The following is a 17,525-nucleotide window of genomic DNA, read 5'->3' as shown; positions in this document are numbered from 1 at the left end:
GACACTCTTTCATTGATCAATCGAGACTCTTCGGGCCTACCCCAAGAGAAAGATCAATTAGAATTTGAGCCCCAACGGTGCGATATATGTAGGCAGAAAATTTAAATGGATGCTCATGGAAGATGGGCAGTCAGTTGCGCTTGGGCGCTCAAGCGGTAACCATCTGTGGACTATATACGCCTTCGTTCTAGGAAAAGTGCGAGTAACTGAAGGATAAATCAGAAAGTGTCATTAAAAAGGTGAATATCCCATGGAGAAGATCTAGTAAAAGGATAGATTTCAATCTGCAATGGAGCAGAGCTACGCATCAATTTACCCCAAGGAATTTGTGCCCAATAATATATATTCTATTACTCGTTAACCCCGCGGGTCAATCAGAACTATGTGGCCAAAGAAACAAACTTGCATGCGGCAGCAAAGTGTTGCTTAATTGAATTAACCTTTTGTCTCGTCTGGTTCGAGTTTGTGTCCGCTTTGAGTGAAGAAATCTTGACCACGGATCGATGGCCCATTGAATAATAGAGACCATTTAATTGTTATTTCGTCAGTGTCGACAATCCATCATCATGGAACGGGATGAGGCGTCTACCTCGACCAGCGAAGGTAAATCCGTGGAGGAGGTGCCCACGGCGGAGGGTCTGGAGCAAACTGATCCCATTAGTTTCCTGAAACTGTTCCGATTCTCTACATATGGAGAGATTGCCTGGCTGTTCTTCGGCTTTCTAATGTGCTGCATAAAGGCGCTGACCCTTCCTGCCGTGGTAATCATCTACAGTGAGTTCACATCCATGCTGGTAGACCGTGCCATGCAGTTTGGAACTAGTTCAAAGGTCCATGCCCTGCCACTTTTCGGAGGTGGTAAGACACTGTAAGTATCATTTATCAATCATACGCAGTGTGATCTTTGCCTGCTAGTAATATTGGGCTGGGTCTACAAGCACGCTATTGATTAAAAAATAATACTTCCAGTACGAATGCCTCTCGGGAAGAGAACAGCGAAGCCTTATACGATGACTCCATATCGTATGGCATCCTCCTGACCATCGCTTCGGTGGTGATGTTCATCTCAGGCATTTTCTCTGTGGATATTTTCAACATGGTGGCTTTACGGCAGGTAACAAGGATGCGGATTAAGCTCTTCACATCCGTGATACGTCAGGACATCGGTTGGCATGATCTGGCCAGTAAGCAAAACTTTACCCAGAGTATGGTTGAGTAAGTAGCGTTAACTTTCTGGAAAAGTAAATATTCTTAGATTATTTATATTTTCCAGTGATGTGGAAAAGATTCGCGATGGTATCTCAGAGAAAGTGGGTCACTTTGTATACCTGATTGTGGGTTTTATTATAACTGTGGCCATTTCATTTGGCTACGGCTGGAAGCTCACCTTAGCTGTGAGTTCTTATATACCTCTTGTGATCCTGGTTAATTACTATGTGGCTAAGGTGAGTAATCATATTCAGTGGATTTCTAGAAAGTTATATAATATTGAATTTCAGTTCCAAGGTAAACTCACTGCCCGTGAACAGGAATCCTATGCTGGAGCTGGTAATTTGGCAGAGGAGATCCTGAGTGCCATTCGCACGGTGGTCTCTTTTGGTGGAGAAAAATCAGAGGTTCAGCGTTATGAGAACTTCTTAGTTCCCGCTCGAAAGGCGAGTCAATGGAAAGGAGCCTTCTCCGGAGTCAGTGATGCTGTTTTGAAGTCGATGTTGTATCTGTCCTGCGCCGGAGCCTTCTGGTATGGCGTCAATCTCATCATCGATGATCGAAATGTGGAAAACAAGGAATATACTCCTGCCATTCTGATGATTGTAAGATTTATTAGTTTACAATTTTATGGTAAACACTGTAAAGATTTCATATTATTCTAAGGCCTTCTTTGGCATCATTGTGGGTGCTGATAACATAGCCAGAACGGCACCTTTTCTGGAATCCTTTGCCACCGCCCGCGGTTGCGCCACCAACCTGTTCAAAGTAATCGATCTTACCTCCAAGATTGATCCGCTCTCCACAGATGGCAAGCTCTTAAACTACGGTCTACGTGGCGATGTGGAGTTCCAGGATGTCTTCTTTAGATATCCCTCTCGTCCTGAGGTTATAGTTCATAGGGGACTAAATATCCGTATTAGAGCGGGTCAAACGGTGGCCTTGGTTGGTTCTTCGGGCTGTGGAAAGTCCACTTGCGTTCAGTTGCTCCAGAGGTTCTATGATCCTGTCTTTGGTTCAGTGCTCCTGGATGATTTGGATATTAGAAAGTACAACATTCAGTGGCTGAGATCGAATATTGCCGTGGTTGGCCAGGAACCAGTGCTGTTCTTGGGCACAATTGGTGGGTTCTTAATGAGAGTTGTGCTTAAAAAGTTCATTTAATCATTTTGTTTGCAGCTCAGAATATTGCTTATGGTAAACCAGGAGCCACACAAAAAGAGATCGAGGCAGCTGCCACTCAGGCAGGAGCTCACGAGTTCATTACAAATCTGCCAGAGGTCAGAAAAAAAACCATTTAAAGATCTATTACCATAAAAACTAATAAACAATCTCGGATTCTTCAGAGCTATCGCAGTATGATTGGTGAGCGTGGCTCTCAACTCTCTGGAGGTCAGAAACAACGCATAGCCATTGCCCGAGCATTGATTCAGAATCCCAAGATCCTTCTCCTCGATGAAGCTACTTCTGCACTGGACTACCAATCCGAGAAGCAAGTTCAACAGGCCTTGGACTTGGCCAGTAAGGGTCGTACAACCATTGTAGTTTCCCATCGGTTGTCAGCTATTCGAGGAGCTGATAAGATTGTCTTCATTCATGACGGCAAAGTCTTGGAAGAGGGTTCCCATGATGATCTGATGGCTCTGGAGGGTGCCTACTACAACATGGTTCGTGCTGGCGACATCAACATGCCTGATGAGGTGGAGAAGGAGGAGAGCATTGAGGAAACCAAAAGTATGTTCTCTAAGGGCTTATATCTATTTTTAGTAACATTTCATATTAATCCTAGGAAAAAGTCTTGCTCTCTTTGAAAAATCCTTTGAGACAAGTCCCTTGAACTTTGAAAAAGGTCAGAAGAACAGTGTCCAGTTTGACGAACCCATTGTAAAGGCTCTTGTTAAGGACATCAACGCCAAGATAGTTGAGGCTCCCGTTGAAAAACCCAACTTCTTTCGTACTTTCTCCAGGATTCTAAGTCTTGCCAGACCGGAATGGTGCTACTTGATTTTTGGAACCATAAGCGCCGTGGCAGTGGGCTGCTTGTATCCGGCTTTCTCGATCATATTTGGTGAATTTTATGCTGCTCTGGCTGAACAGGATCCGAAGGATGCCCTAAGTCGCACGGCTGTTCTATCCTGGGCCTGCTTGGGTCTGGCTTTCTTGACTGGATTAGTCTGTTTCCTGCAGACTTACTTGTTTAACTACGCCGGCGTTTGGCTTACTACCAGGATGCGAGCCATGACATTTAATGCGATGGTGAGCCAGGAGGTTGGATGGTTCGACGATGAAAATAACTCGGTGGGAGCTCTATCCGCTCGCTTGTCGGGCGAGGCAGTTGGTGTCCAGGGAGCCATAGGATATCCCCTGAGTGGAATGATTCAGGCTCTATCCAACTTTGTTTCCAGTGTCAGCGTTGCCATGTACTACAACTGGAAGTTGGCTCTTCTGTGTTTGGCCAATTGTCCCATCATTGTGGGATCTGTCATCCTGGAAGCTAAGTGGGTTGTGTTATTAAAGGTTTTCCTTACATTTACTAACTTCTTTGTTTCAGAATGATGTCTACTGCTATTGTTAGAGAGAAGCAGGTGATTGAGGAAGCTTGTCGCATTGCCACTGAATCCATAACCAACATAAGAACTGTTGCCGGATTGAGAAGGGAAGCAGATGTCATCCGGGAGTACACAGAGGAGATTCAGAGAGTGGAGGTACTCATCCGCCAGAAGCTAAAATGGCGAGGAGTCCTTAACTCCACCATGCAGGCATCAGCCTTCTTTGCTTATGCCGTGGCTCTCTGTTATGGAGGTGTCTTGGTGTCCGAGGGTCAGCTGCCTTTCCAGGATATTATCAAGTAAGGATGGAAATCAAGTCTAAGATAGGCCACTTAATCTTTTCACTCATTATTTTTAGAGTATCAGAAACCTTGCTGTATGGATCCATGATGCTGGCCCAATCCCTGGCCTTCACTCCCGCCTTCTCAGGTGCCCTGGTTGCAGGCCATCGCCTCTTCCAGATCCTAGATCGCAAACCAAAGATCCAGTCACCCATGGGCACTATTAAGAATACTCTCGCCAAGCAGTTGAATCTTTTCGAGGGTGTACGATATCGGGGTATTGAATTCCGATATCCTACACGACCTGATGCAAAGATTCTCAATGGTCTAGACCTGGAGGTTCTCAAGGGTCAAACGGTGGCTTTGGTGGGTCATTCTGGGTGTGGAAAGTCCACTTGTGTGCAGCTGCTGCAGCGTTACTATGACCCCGATGAGGGAAGTATAGTGAGTACTTTTCTTGATAAAATACTACCAGTGATTAACCTCTTTACCCAGCACATAGATCACGATGACATCCAACATGATCTGACCCTGGACGGTGTGAGGACCAAACTGGGCATAGTCTCCCAAGAACCAACTCTTTTCGAACGCTCCATAGCGGAGAACATAGCCTATGGCGACAATCGTCGATCGGTTTCCATGGTGGAGATTATTGCAGCAGCCAAAAGTGCCAATGCCCACAGTTTTATCATTTCCCTGCCCAATGGCTATGATACCAAGATGGGAGCCAGAGGAACCCAACTGTCGGGTGGACAGAAGCAACGTATTGCCATTGCCAGAGCGCTGGTGAGGAATCCCAAGATCCTACTGCTCGATGAAGCCACCTCAGCCTTGGACTTGCAAAGCGAGCAGTTGGTCCAACAGGCCTTGGATTCAGCCTGCTCAGGACGAACCTGCATTGTCATAGCCCATCGACTGTCAACCGTCCAGAATGCAGATGTGATCTGTGTCATCCAGAATGGTCAGGTGGTGGAGCAGGGTAACCACATGCAACTGATTTCCCAGGGCGGCATATACGCCAAGCTGCACAAGACCCAAAAGGATCATTGAAAATTATCTAAACATTTTTGTAATTCCCACAGAAAACCAAAGTACACTTGTCACCAAAAACTAAATAAACTTTCACACAACTTTTTATCCATAAAAATGTTTATTGTTATTATAAAGAGATATCAAGGGAAGTATAATCTTGAAAGACTATTCAGTTAAGCAACTTTGTTTGATATATTAATAGTTATTAGAGGTATAAGTTGTAAGATTCGCCATCAAACTTATCTGACTGATAAGGGAGCAATCTTTGTGGCTTGTACATAACGCCATCCACCCACACGACCGCTGCCAATATTCATGGTCAATGACATGCAATCTTGATTTTGCGTATCAGTGAAATGATAACAGTTCTCAAATAAACAGGGAAGATCATAAGTTTAACCGTCTGGAATGCAAATTACGTCAAATTTGCGTATTTTGCTGACCTATTTCCGCGACAGATGGGTGCACACCTAGCCAAAAAAAGAAAGATGGCCAATGATTTCTTACCAGTCATTGTGAACCTTGAGTAAAATCAATTCAATTGATATTAATAAAAGACCATAAAGGGGTTCTCAACGTTAGAACCCCAACATTGCTGCCTGTCTATTTGAACTTTAATAGAAACCGAATTTGTAGAAAAACTGACGCCATAGCCAACAGACCCGCCAGTCGCTTTCTGCAGTCCCAACGGAACAGACGCGGAACATTTTGCTCCGGATAGCAAACAGCATCGAGAGGATAGGCAACGAGCTTGTGGAAAACGCGGAATGCAAAACAATTAAAGCTTAAATACGATCACAGGCAGATCAGCCTCATCGGCAGTGCAACTGGCATAGCACGACAATCTCCATCGGAGAGGGAGTTAATTACCCAGAACCAAGAACCCATTTCGAGACAATTTTCATCCATTGTTCGGAGGGCCAGTTCAGTGCCAACAAAACTGCGGGCGTTTCGATTTTTGGTTTCGCTCTCTCCGCGCGCTTTCTTAACTATTAATTGACCCCGCCGGTCAATGAGTTTCGTGTATAGGCGATAGTTCGCAGTGATGACGATGTCGGAGAGCCGCGATGATGTTCCTGCTGACACGGACACGGATGCCACTCCAGAGGCCCAGAAGAAGGGGAAGACCAAGGAGAAAGCCCAGCCCATGATCAGCTATACAGAGCTATTCCGGTATATCAGTGGCTGGGACTATCTCCTGCTCCTGTCGGCCTTTGTGGCGGCATTACTTCAATCCCTGGTCTATCCCATTGCCATTGTGGTCTACAGCGAACTGGTGGCCATGTTTATTGATAGAACTCTTGGCCAGGGAACCAGTTCGGTCACCATCGGTTTGTCGCTCTTCGGAGGCGGAAAGATACTGTAAGTTTAAGGTGATATATTTTTCTAAACTAAAAATTTAAGGTTAATTTATTGTTATAGCAAGTCAATTTTTCTGAACTTGTATTTAAAATGCCATTAAATGAATAAAATGTAGAGATATATGTTAGGTTAATGACTGTGTTGCTACAAGAATTTATTTCTGTAGAAAACCTATATTAAGACCATAAAAAAACAAATTGTAGAGGCTATATAGGAGAGAGGATGAATCAATTCTTTGCCAGCTTTCAAAGCAAACGGTCGTGTTTTCGGTTCCGCGAATTTCTTTGTTGTTTCGAAAAAAGCGATGACCGAAAAATCGAAAACAATGCAAAGTTTTCAAGGACATTGCTGTAAGCAAAATAAGCAAAAAGTAATGCTGATCAAGAAATTTCTTTAAGATTTTACAACTGAATTTCGAGCACTTATTCATACTTTAACTTATTTTTTTAGCACAAATGCCTCTTACGAGGAGAACATGCAGGAGCTGCGCAAGGACAGCGTGTCCTTTGGCATACTCATGACCCTTAACACTCTTCTTATGCTTTTCTCTGGAGTTTACTATGTGGATGCCTTCAACAGATTGGCTCTTAAACTCACAGTCCGCATGCGTAGGGAGTTCTTCAAGGCCACATTGAGGCAGGAGATTGGCTGGCATGACATGGCCAAGGACCAAAACTTTGCCGTTCGCATTACTGAGTAAGTGCTTTCCAAACGGTACGAAGATAAATGCTAAGCAGGATTTTCCTTTTAGCAACATGGAAAAGATTCGCAGTGGCATAGCCGAGAATCTGGGTCATTATGTAGAGATCATGTGCGAGGTCATAATCAGTGTGGTTCTCTCCTTTATCTACGGATGGAAATTAGCCCTGGCAATAGTGTTTTATATACCTTTAACCCTAGTAGTTAATGCAGCAGTGGCCCATGTAAGTATAAATTTCCGTAGAAAACGTTTTATAGAAACGAAAGTGTGTTCCAACAAGCTTTTAGTGAACTTGAAATTTTGTTTGTCTTATCTGAAAATAGTTTTCCGAAAATAGAACAAGTACTTGCCTGAGAGAAAACGAATTTTACGCTTGAATTTGTTCTCTCGCAACTAATAAATTTTAACATAAAACATTTTCTGTACCATTATCCAGTACCAAGGAAAACTTACTGGCCAGGAGCAGAGTTCCTATGTGAAAGCAAGCTCCGTGGTCGAAGAAGTAATCGGAGCTATCCGGACTGTGGTGGCCTTTGGAGGAGAGCGAACGGAGTCCGTGCGTTATGATACCCTCCTAAAACCGGCTCTTAGGGCAGGAAAATGGAAGGGAGCCTTCTCCGGACTAAGTGACACGGTGATGAAGGCCATGTTGTTCATCACGGGAGCAGGATCCTTTTGGTATGGAGCTAATTTAATCCTCTTCTATCGGGATCCCAGTATTCCCATCAACGAGAGGGAATACACACCAGCGGTTGTGATGATTGTGATATCGGGAATAATTGTGAGTGCCAATCAAATATCCCGAACATCTCCATTCCTCGAGACTTTCGCCATGGCTCGAGGATCGGCATCGGCCATATTGGAGGTCATTGATCGTACTTCCCTTATTGATCCGCTCTCGAAAGCCGGCAAAATCCTTAACTATGGCCTCAAGGGCACTGTTGAATTCCGAGATGTTTTCTTTCGTTATCCCGCCAGAGAGGATGTGATTGTCTTGCGGGGACTTAACGTGATCGTGGAGGAAGGTCAAACGGTGGCCTTGGTGGGTCCCTCCGGCTGTGGCAAGTCCACTTGCATACAGCTTTTGCAGCGCTTTTATGATCCAGTATTTGGACAAGTTCTGCTGGATGGTGAGGATGTCCGGAAATATAACCTCAAGTGGCTGCGATCAAATATTGCCGTGGTGGGACAGGAACCGGTGCTCTTTCAAGGAACCATCGGAGAGAATATCCGTCATGGAAAACCGGAAGCCACACAAAAGGAAGTTGAAGATTCCGCCAAAGCAGCTAATGCTCATGACTTTATCATAGCTCTTCATAAGGTAAGGCATCTCTTAACTTCATGACCTGTGATATAACATTTAATAATCTCCAAACTTAGGGTTACGATACGGATATCAGCGAGAAGGGCGTACAACTTTCCGGAGGTCAGCGTCAGCGTATTGCCATCGCCAGGGCTCTGATCCAGCAACCCAAAATTCTGCTTTTGGATGAGGCCACCTCCGCCTTAGACTACCATGCCGAAAAGCTAGTCCAAGCTGCTCTGGACAAGGCCTGCAAGGGCAGAACCACCTTGGTGGTGTCCCATCGCCTTTCCGCCATCAGACACGCCCATCGGATCGTTTATATTGAAAATGGCAAGGCCGTTGAGCAGGGCACCCACGAGGAGCTGATGAAGCTGGAGGGATTCTACCACAAAATGGTTACCGTTCATTCCTATGATGATTCCGCTGAGGAGCTATTAAATGAGCTGGAAGAAGAGGCCGAGATCAAGGAGAGAAAAATGTCATATGACCCTGAACAGTTCCAACTGGGCACCCGTAATTCCATAGTTTCTTTGGAGAAGAACGCCGAGTTCCAGATGAAGAACCTGAATGGTCTAGCTAATCCAACTTTGAATCTGGAATCTGAGGAACCTGGTCCATCTGGGAATTATATTCGCACCTTCTTCCGCATTTTGGGCTGGGCCCGCCCCGAATGGAGTTTCCTTATCATCGGAGCCATTTGTGCTGGCCTTTATGGAGTGACCATGCCAGTGTTTTCCATTATCCTAGCGGAGCTATATGGTTCGTTGGCCAAGCCAACAGATGAGGAGGTTCTCGACCAAAGCGCCTCCATGGCCATCATCTCCCTGGTGATTGGGGTTGCAGCTGGCGTGGTGTGTTTCATTCAGACCTTTTTCTTTAATCTTGCTGGAGTTTGGCTGACCATGAGAATGCGGTTAGTCCTTCATGGGTTATCCTTCCATATGGTTTTAATTAAAGATTCTTTCTTTTTGCAGCTCCAAAACCTTTAGTTGCATCATGCACCAAGAGATGGGTTGGTTCGATCGCAAGGAGAACAGCATTGGAGCCCTTTCGGCCCGACTATCTGGAGATGCTGCCAGTGTTCAGGGAGCTATCGGATTTCCATTGAGCAACATCATCCAGGCCTTTACCAACTTCATCTGCAGTGTCTCCATCGCCTTTCCCTATTCCTGGGAATTGGCCTTAATTTGTTTGAGCACGTCTCCCTTCATGATTGCTTCTATTGTCTTCGAGGCGCGATTTGGGGAGAAATCCGCTTTGAAGGAAAAGGCGGTTCTTGAGGAGACGAGTCGGATAGCCACGGAAACCATTACCCAAATTCGGACAGTTGCTGGTCTTCGAAGGGAGGAAGAGCTGATAAAGATTTACGACAAGGAGGTGGAACGGTATAGAGTGCAAATTCTCAGTCGGCTGAAATGGCGAGGACTGGTAAATTCCATGGGCAAGTCCCTCATGTTCTTTGGCTATGCAGTGACCTTGACCTATGGTGGACACATGTGCGCCGATGGCAATATCAAATTCGAGACTATTATGAAGTGGGTAAAAGTAAAGGTAAAGCCTTTCTATTATATTAACTTTCTTAAATTTTTCAGAATTTCCAACACGATGCTTTATGGCCTATTTATTCTGGCCCAATCCCTTGCATTTACTCCTGCCTTCAATGCCGCCCTTCTCTCAGCAAATCGCATGTACGAGATCATTGATCGCAAGCCACAGATCCAATCCCCCGAATCCTTCGAGATCCAGCAGAATGGCAATGGCACTGCCTACAAGACAAATGTCGTCCAACAGGGAGTTAGCTACAGGGGGCTAAACTTTTCCTATCCTTCAAGACCTCATATTAAAGTCCTGCAGAACTTTAACTTGGATATAGTACAGGGACAGACGGTTGCCTTGGTGGGTGCCTCGGGATCCGGAAAATCCACCTGCGTTCAGTTATTGATGCGGTACTACGATCCCGATGAGGGGAAGATTGTAAGTACATCTTAATCTCAATTTTTATTATATTAAATATTCTCCCCTTTCAGCTCATAGATCAGGAGAGCATCCACCACGACATGGACTTAAAAACTCTTCGTCGTCGCCTGGGAATTGTGTCCCAGGAACCTTCACTCTTTGAGAAATCCATTGCCGATAATATTGGTTATGGCGACACCACGCGGCAAGTGCCTATGCAACAAATTATCGAGGCAGCCAAAATGGCCAACGCCCATGAGTTCATTATGTCCCTGCCTGCCCAATATGATACAGTTTTGGGCTCAAAAGGAACTCAACTTTCCGGCGGACAAAAGCAACGAATTGCCATTGCCAGGGCGATGGTTAGGAATCCTAAGATCCTGTTGCTTGATGAAGCCACCTCTGCTCTAGATTTTCAAAGTGAAAGGGTGAGTTCTGAATGTACATTTCCATTGTTATAACTCTATAATTATTTTAACTTTTTAGGTGGTTCAGCAAGCCCTAGATTCTGCGTGCTCAGGTCGAACCTGCATTGTAATAGCCCATCGCCTGTCCACCGTCCAAAATGCCAATGTGATTTGTGTAATTCAAGCCGGGAAGATAATGGAGCAGGGAACTCATGCTCAACTTCTGGCCAAGAATGGTATTTATTCCAAGTTGTATCGCAGTCAGACGAAAGCGTCTTAGAAAACACGAAGACAATACCTTACCTGGGTGCTGCAGAATACTTTAGAAATTCCAACTGGAAAGTCCAAAAAGAAATCTTTGAACCACGCCATCGAAGCACGAAAGTATGCAGTACATCTTTTATAGCTGTTAGTTAAGACGCAAACCAATTTGTGTCTGGCCATAAGCAATAAATCTTTAGGAATAGTTCATAAAAATAAACATAATGATAAACAATTATTGTTAAGTTTTTTATGGCAATACTTTTATGATTGGGCTGATTGTTATATCTGAAAAGTGATCTATCAACACTAGAAGATACACCACTTTTAATTTGCCGTGCTTGAAGTTTTAATTGCTATACCTTATCTCTTATTAAGAGGTAGCTCGTCACAAAGGTTTGCGCTCTATTGCTTAACTTGTTGATAAGATAAACGGAAAGCTTTATCTAATTCACTTTGTGGATGACAATATTGGTTGGTTTCCGCATTGCGATTTTTCATTTTACTGCATAAGGTTTAATAATATAAGATGAACGGAGTAACAATTTTCTTAATATGGCTAGGTAAGTTATTTCTAAGAGGAAAGTATTATATTTTATAGGGAAAAATCTTTTAACAGCTCTCGCGTATGGTGCAACTATTCCTGCAAGTCTGTGTCCCCTGGAAACTCAATGCGAAAAGGTAGATGAGTTAAGTGCTATTTGTGGAATGGATGAGGAGGTGGGCTGTATTCGAAAGTTTGCCTCCAAATGTCACTTGGATATTGCAACTTGTAATGAAAGAAAAAGTGAGCCTATCTATCAAGATTAGATTGCGAATTTAAATTAATTTGTTTAATTTCAGATTTTACTGACTTTAGTGAGGTTTATTGCTCAATGGAGTTCTATTTCTGCAATAAGTCTCCCACCTACGAGCGATGGACCATTTTCTTTGGCCATGAGGATGAATAAATTCATTTTCATTTATTATTAAAGGGAGAAAAATGCTTAACCAATACGCTTATAGGTGTAATATGACTAGTACTTAGGGTATTTTAACAAATCTTATTTTCATGCTTGTGCTATGTGTATAATTACCTTATATCTGCTAAAGAAATTAGTTATAGATAATCCAAAATGATGTGGTTTAACTTCATAATACATGGAAGAAAATCTATTTAAATATGTTTAAACTGCATTCATATTTAGTTACTCATGAAGCTATCGTACATTGTAATCTTCACCTTATGTAAGTTGCTTAAAATTAAAAGTAAAATAAATGAAAAAATGAGTTAAATTCATTAGTTTACGGTCTAGAAGCCAAATATACACCAAAACCACAGTGCGCTTCAGAAAAAACTTGCGGAGAAGTGAGCAAATCAAAAGCTGTTTGTGTTTTGGATGAAAACAAAAGTTGTATAAGAAAATTTAAGTCAAGCTGTCATCTGTCGATTGCCCTATGTCATGATCGTAATTTACGTAAGTAACCTATCTTTAACTTTACCTAGATTTCTTCGAAAACTGAGTCATTCATTGATTATTAATTACTATTACTATTACATTTTACTAAAAAATTAAACTGCAGGAACAGCCACTATAATTTAGTTATTTTTACTTTGAGAGCTAAAACACTCTAAAAATTTGAACTGCAATCTGTTGGCAAGCCCTCCTTGCCTAATAATAAACCTTTCACTGAATATTCACTTAGGGGAACCCTTCAACTTACAGAATTCACCGACTACAGCAGCCAGTATTGCGGCATGAAAGGTTGGTTGTGCGACGAACCGCCCTACGAACGCTGGACGCTCTTCTTTGGCCAAGAGGATGAGTGACGACTTTGGTAATCGCCAACGACAAATGTGTAAATTAATTAGGTAGCATTTCAATAAATAATCAATCAACGCGCAACGGGCCATTCACGTGCCAGACAACGACAACGACGACGTCAAAGACCGGTAGGAGGCAACCGATTGCCACCAGCGTTTTTTCCCACTCAGTGAGACAGAACGACGCCTCGAGCCTTTTATAAAACTTTTTTCTTCAGTTTTTTTTCGCGTTTTTTTTTTGCGTTATTTTTGGGTCTTTGACGGGTGCTTTGCATAATCTCCGGCCGCGGCGCCACAGCCCATTGGCCTCCTCCTTCAACGCCAATCAGCGGAGAGCTTTAGACCGGCTCCATGTGCATATATAAAAAGTGGACCCATCCGAAGTTCGGTTGTCAGTTAATGCCCATCGAACGGATCAATTCCACAGCCATGAGAAGCGTGTCGCTAAAATTCTATCTGATATGTCTCCTAGTTATCTGCGGTTCGTGTGGAATAATACCAAATTTTTGGAATATATATTAAATGCACTTATTGCCATCATCTTGCAGTGATCAGTTGGAGTGAAGGAATGCCAAGCTCGGGACTTTCAAGGCAGGAACTCGAGGAACGGTATCAAAAAATGCCGCCAGTGAGCGATGAACGAGATGCCGATGCCGAAACGGATAGTGCCTACGATCGGTATACCCCGAGACCTCCAAGAGCAGGCAAGAAAGGATAGACATCCAGCCAACAACTGCAATCGATTTGTGTTCTATTTGCAGTTATATTTTATATGTAGCGTTCAGGGTTATGGCTATGTAGTTCTAAGCTTAGGCAAAATGTACAAGCGTAAAATAAAGCAATTATTTTGGTGAAACGTGCGCACTGTTACTTTCCATTCCATCACGTAGAATGTTGGGTGACATCCGCCGACGGGTCGGCGTCTATAAATCTGAACTCTCCGGCATTCGATACAGTCAGTTATATATCTGTTTTTAGTGCGAAAAGTGCAGCCAAAATGACCTCAGAAAGCAAGATGATTCTACTCTTCCTTATCGGTTGTCTGATCATGCACTCAAGTAAGTAACTGAATCATCTGAAATCATAAGAATTATCACTTAACTCTACTGTCTTTCAAGTCAACGCCCTGCCCTTCGATAGGTTCAGCCGGGAGGATGATGAACGGAACAACGAGGTCAGCGGTGAATGGTTCAAAAAGCCCATCCTCAGGTTGGATCGTCTTTTTAGCAGCGGAGAAAAGCCGTCGGAAAGTCGCAAAGAAGTGATCAGACCCAGCAGAAGCAATAAGGAGGAAACCACGCAGAGCTCTAAGCATGCCCACTCTATGATCACCTCGATGCTTGGTTTTGTCAGCAGTGTCATTAACTTTGGCAGATCCTTCATAAGGGATGAATAGAGAACTTCCTAGTCTTATAAAAATATTTAATAAGTTTATCAGACAAGTCTCGTGATTCCATTTGCCAATTATTATAGTCTTGAATAATAATGAAGATCCTGTAGAACATATTCTTAAGGATTAAAACTAAAGCCTGGTTAACTTTTAGTTATTTATGTTATTCATTTCTTAGATAAATCAACTTTACTTACCTATTTTGTGAATTCTTGTTTATTTTTAAATGTTTTTAGGTCAATGATATATTAAATTGTACCATTTAAAACCATGAACATGTTTTACATATACAATAAATATAACTGTATTAAAAGTACTCCCAAAAACAAAAACTTATAACACTTTTCACAGACGTCACTTTATCTTTTTTCAATCACACATATTTTATAGCCTGTTTTTGGTTCACATTTTAAAAATATGATAATTTAAGTATTTACCACACATTTTACAAAACTTTCTCCTAAAGAGACATAATAAGGACACCATATTTTGCTTAAACCTTTTTGTAGTAAATAAAATAAAGGTCCCAGACAAGATTAACGTCCTACTATGTTATAAATTCATACTTTCTGTCTACCTTTATCACCACTTTAACTCTTTATGCCAGACACCTCTCTTAACGAATGAAAAAGGTGTGAATATAAATATAAAGCTAAGAGAGATATTTATAGGAAAATGTTAACACCAATTAATACGTCATAAAATCACGCATCTGGTAATAAAACCGCTCCCAGCACAAGCTTCCACTAGTGACGTGTGCGAACCAACTGGACCTTGGACTTGACCCACCTTTGTAACGCCAGATACAATAATAATACAACGGATAAACAAGCTGTGAACATTGTGCGGGCAGAACAGAGATTAATCATATTAATGAATGAACAGAGGGAGGTGTTGAACGTAAAAGCAATGACGTCTCTATCTCGACCAAGCCCTCTTAATTATGTCGGGGATTTTTTAGCTACTTAATTCGAGAAATTCGTATCTCTTTTATTCCACTTCGTAAGACGCTTATGTGTGACGACACGAGAGTTCGCCAGACGACAAATGCTAATTATGTGCCTTTTTTTACGCCTTGTTTTTATTTTTGTATAAGTAAATTTATTTTCTTTTTCAGTGCAAACTTGTTTGGCCATTGTTTAGGCCGGCTTTAATTGCAAATATTAGATTGTTTGGACAATCAGTCATAACGAGACCTTGCCGGGGATACTTTCGACGCGCTGGCCGGGATTTCTTTTTGTGGGGAAAATCCGAAGCTCAGCACTATTTAACTCTTGCGTGTAATTCATTAGAACACTAGACTTGGTTCCAAATGAGTGATTTGCCCCCGAAATCAACTTGAAATTGAATGCTGATTCTCCGAGGATTTCTTTTGGATACACAGAAAAAAATATTGTAAAATAAAAATGTAAATAGAAAACTTTAACCTTAAAATATTCAAGTTACTACTTAAATGAAATTCAAAACCTAATATCATAAGCATAAAAAGTCGCAATCATTTTCTTCATGTGTAGATTTTTGAAAGCCCTTCAAGGTTAGAGTTGCCATTCTACAGCAGCAGCCGTTAGAAACACAGTGTTTGAGTGGATGGAATACGTTTTATTGGATCACATAACAAAAGACTTGAGCAACAAACTTGCTCGACAGGGACAGAAAACTATATATATATACATTTGGAAAGGGGAAAATATTGGCTTCCATGGGAACTCTAGCTGACCTCCAGCAAATGGTACTTGAACATTTTGTTCAGCGAACTCATGTTCTGGGACAACTCGTTGCAGACGCGCACCACGCAGCCTTCAAAAGGAAGATAGTGATAAAATAACGGGCTTAACTTCTGGCCAGAACACTCTCACTAACCCACTAGATACTTGATCACTCTCAGCAGCACCATAGCGATAATGTCGAGAACTCAAAGAACCAAGTCCATGCACACGCGACGAGACTTAGAATCAAATTGAACGCCAAAACGCGCATGCAATCGCGAATAAGTGAAAAGATTTTGTGAGCGGTGACGTCGGCGTCGACAGCCGCAGCGGCAGCGGCAGAGACGCCACAGTGGGGCAAATTAGTTAGCCAAAAGGTCAGGCCAGTTAGAGGCGTTAAGGCTTTTATGGGCCAATTAACACATCTAGACAAATGGAAATAATTGCCAAACAAACGCTAAGCCGACTTCAGATCTTTAAACAGCTGCCTCACTAAGCAATACAGTTGGCTTTCCTTTTGTTTTTACCATTTAACAATGATTTTTAATCCACTGTGCTTTAAGAACTTTTTGCTTATACTGCATTTACTGTTTACTCTTTTTAAGAAATGTTTATTTGCATTATATTTTTAGCGAGTGGGTGTCAATTAGACATGCTACTTTTTGTTAATTATCTTTCATGAATTTTTTGTACTGTGCAATCATTTTTTATTTACACTGTAATGGCAAATTTTTTGTTTGAAATGGGATTTTACAACAGATTTTCTTTTATAAGAAATTCCAGGTTAAAACTTGTTATACAAGGATATTTATTATTTATTTTTTAACAACAAACTTTCATAGAAACTTATTCTTATCAATAATTTTCAAAAGATTTTTTAAGCAAGCCATCTTTAACCCACTGTGCAGCTGCTGTGTGGGCAAGCTAAATCGAGAACTTCTTGTTGATGTTGCAATCATCTGAACTTTTTGCTCATTTTTTACAAGCGCTTACATATTTCCATTAATTTTTTCGGCAATGTTCATTTGCGTGCATTGCACAAGGCAAAAGGTGCAGAACTCAGCGATGCGAATTACGTCATCAGAACTCGTTTACATGCAGCCATGAGAAGCTGCTGCGCAGGCGCAGGCACAAGCCCAGCAATTGAGGCCAAAAATAAAAAGAACCGGGCGCTCTGACACTCGCAGCAGTCTTTATCAATGCAATTACTTATGTCATTGCAAACGGTGTTTGTGAAAACCAGTTTCCGTACAACAAATACAGTTAGTCCAAAAATCAAGAAAATCAAAATAAACCCATCGAATACAGTTAATACTGCCAACGTCGGCGGCGCAGTCAACGCTTTGGTCATGAATTTTGCACAATATTTAGCTGTGATCGTGATTTTCAATAGCTGTTGCTGCTGCTGGCAGCTTGTTTCTGCATTTGGCTCTTTTAATCGCTATAGCAATAAACTTCAAGTTTTTCGGTGATCGTGGGCTAAACTCAGCTGCGAGTTGCAATTTATGGCGTTTGTGGGCTATGACCGATACTTAAGTTTTATTTCATTTTGGTCAGGCCTG

At 42.2% G+C, this 17,525-nt stretch overlaps 5 protein-coding genes across 5 annotated transcripts; 4 read left to right on the top strand and 1 right to left on the bottom strand.

Moving 5' to 3' along the window:
* The first annotated feature begins 133 nt into the window (after window positions 1–133).
* LOC108107534 lies at window positions 134–11,298 on the top strand. Its single transcript, XM_017215075.1, has 21 exons — window positions 134–239; window positions 549–868; window positions 970–1,215; window positions 1,274–1,445; window positions 1,500–1,814; window positions 1,876–2,332; window positions 2,389–2,489; window positions 2,556–2,943; window positions 2,999–3,707; window positions 3,761–4,057; window positions 4,117–4,483; window positions 4,535–5,088; window positions 6,107–6,433; window positions 6,884–7,129; window positions 7,185–7,356; window positions 7,570–8,454; window positions 8,514–9,352; window positions 9,414–9,974; window positions 10,032–10,413; window positions 10,467–10,823; window positions 10,882–11,298. The coding sequence occupies exons 2-21, from the start codon at window positions 567–569 to the stop codon at window positions 11,080–11,082; spliced, it is 7,878 nt and encodes a 2,625-aa protein (XP_017070564.1). The 5' UTR covers window positions 134–239; window positions 549–566; the 3' UTR covers window positions 11,083–11,298.
* An 84-nt stretch (window positions 11,299–11,382) lies between these two features.
* On the top strand, window positions 11,383–12,338 carry LOC108108011. The gene is made up of 3 exons (XM_017215867.1): window positions 11,383–11,626; window positions 11,683–11,850; window positions 11,907–12,338. The coding sequence occupies exons 1-3, from the start codon at window positions 11,593–11,595 to the stop codon at window positions 12,011–12,013; spliced, it is 309 nt and encodes a 102-aa protein (XP_017071356.1). The 5' UTR covers window positions 11,383–11,592; the 3' UTR covers window positions 12,014–12,338.
* Window positions 12,339–13,136: 798 nt separating this feature from the next.
* LOC108108012 lies at window positions 13,137–13,713 on the top strand. The gene is made up of 2 exons (XM_017215868.1): window positions 13,137–13,348; window positions 13,416–13,713. Exons 1-2 carry the CDS (start codon window positions 13,219–13,221, stop codon window positions 13,583–13,585), a joined length of 300 nt encoding a protein of 99 aa, XP_017071357.1. The 5' UTR covers window positions 13,137–13,218; the 3' UTR covers window positions 13,586–13,713.
* Window positions 13,714–13,834: 121 nt separating this feature from the next.
* On the top strand, window positions 13,835–14,573 carry LOC108107672. The gene is made up of 2 exons (XM_017215260.1): window positions 13,835–13,925; window positions 13,986–14,573. The coding sequence occupies exons 1-2, from the start codon at window positions 13,865–13,867 to the stop codon at window positions 14,261–14,263; spliced, it is 339 nt and encodes a 112-aa protein (XP_017070749.1). The 5' UTR covers window positions 13,835–13,864; the 3' UTR covers window positions 14,264–14,573.
* A 1,262-nt stretch (window positions 14,574–15,835) lies between these two features.
* LOC108107706 lies at window positions 15,836–16,227 on the bottom strand. The gene is made up of 2 exons (XM_017215312.1): window positions 16,118–16,227; window positions 15,836–16,054 (listed from the first exon to the last, which is right to left on the bottom strand). The coding sequence occupies exons 1-2, from the start codon at window positions 16,149–16,151 to the stop codon at window positions 15,966–15,968; spliced, it is 123 nt and encodes a 40-aa protein (XP_017070801.1). The 5' UTR covers window positions 16,152–16,227; the 3' UTR covers window positions 15,836–15,965.
* Window positions 16,228–17,525: the final 1,298 nt, after the last annotated feature.

The sequence above is a fragment of the Drosophila eugracilis genome, unplaced genomic scaffold (genome assembly GCF_018153835.1).
Source record: "Drosophila eugracilis isolate 14026-0451.02 unplaced genomic scaffold, ASM1815383v1 contig_2088, whole genome shotgun sequence".
NCBI classification, from domain to species: Eukaryota; Metazoa; Arthropoda; class Insecta; order Diptera; family Drosophilidae; genus Drosophila; species Drosophila eugracilis.
This window is presented reverse-complemented; position numbering and strand designations above follow the sequence as displayed.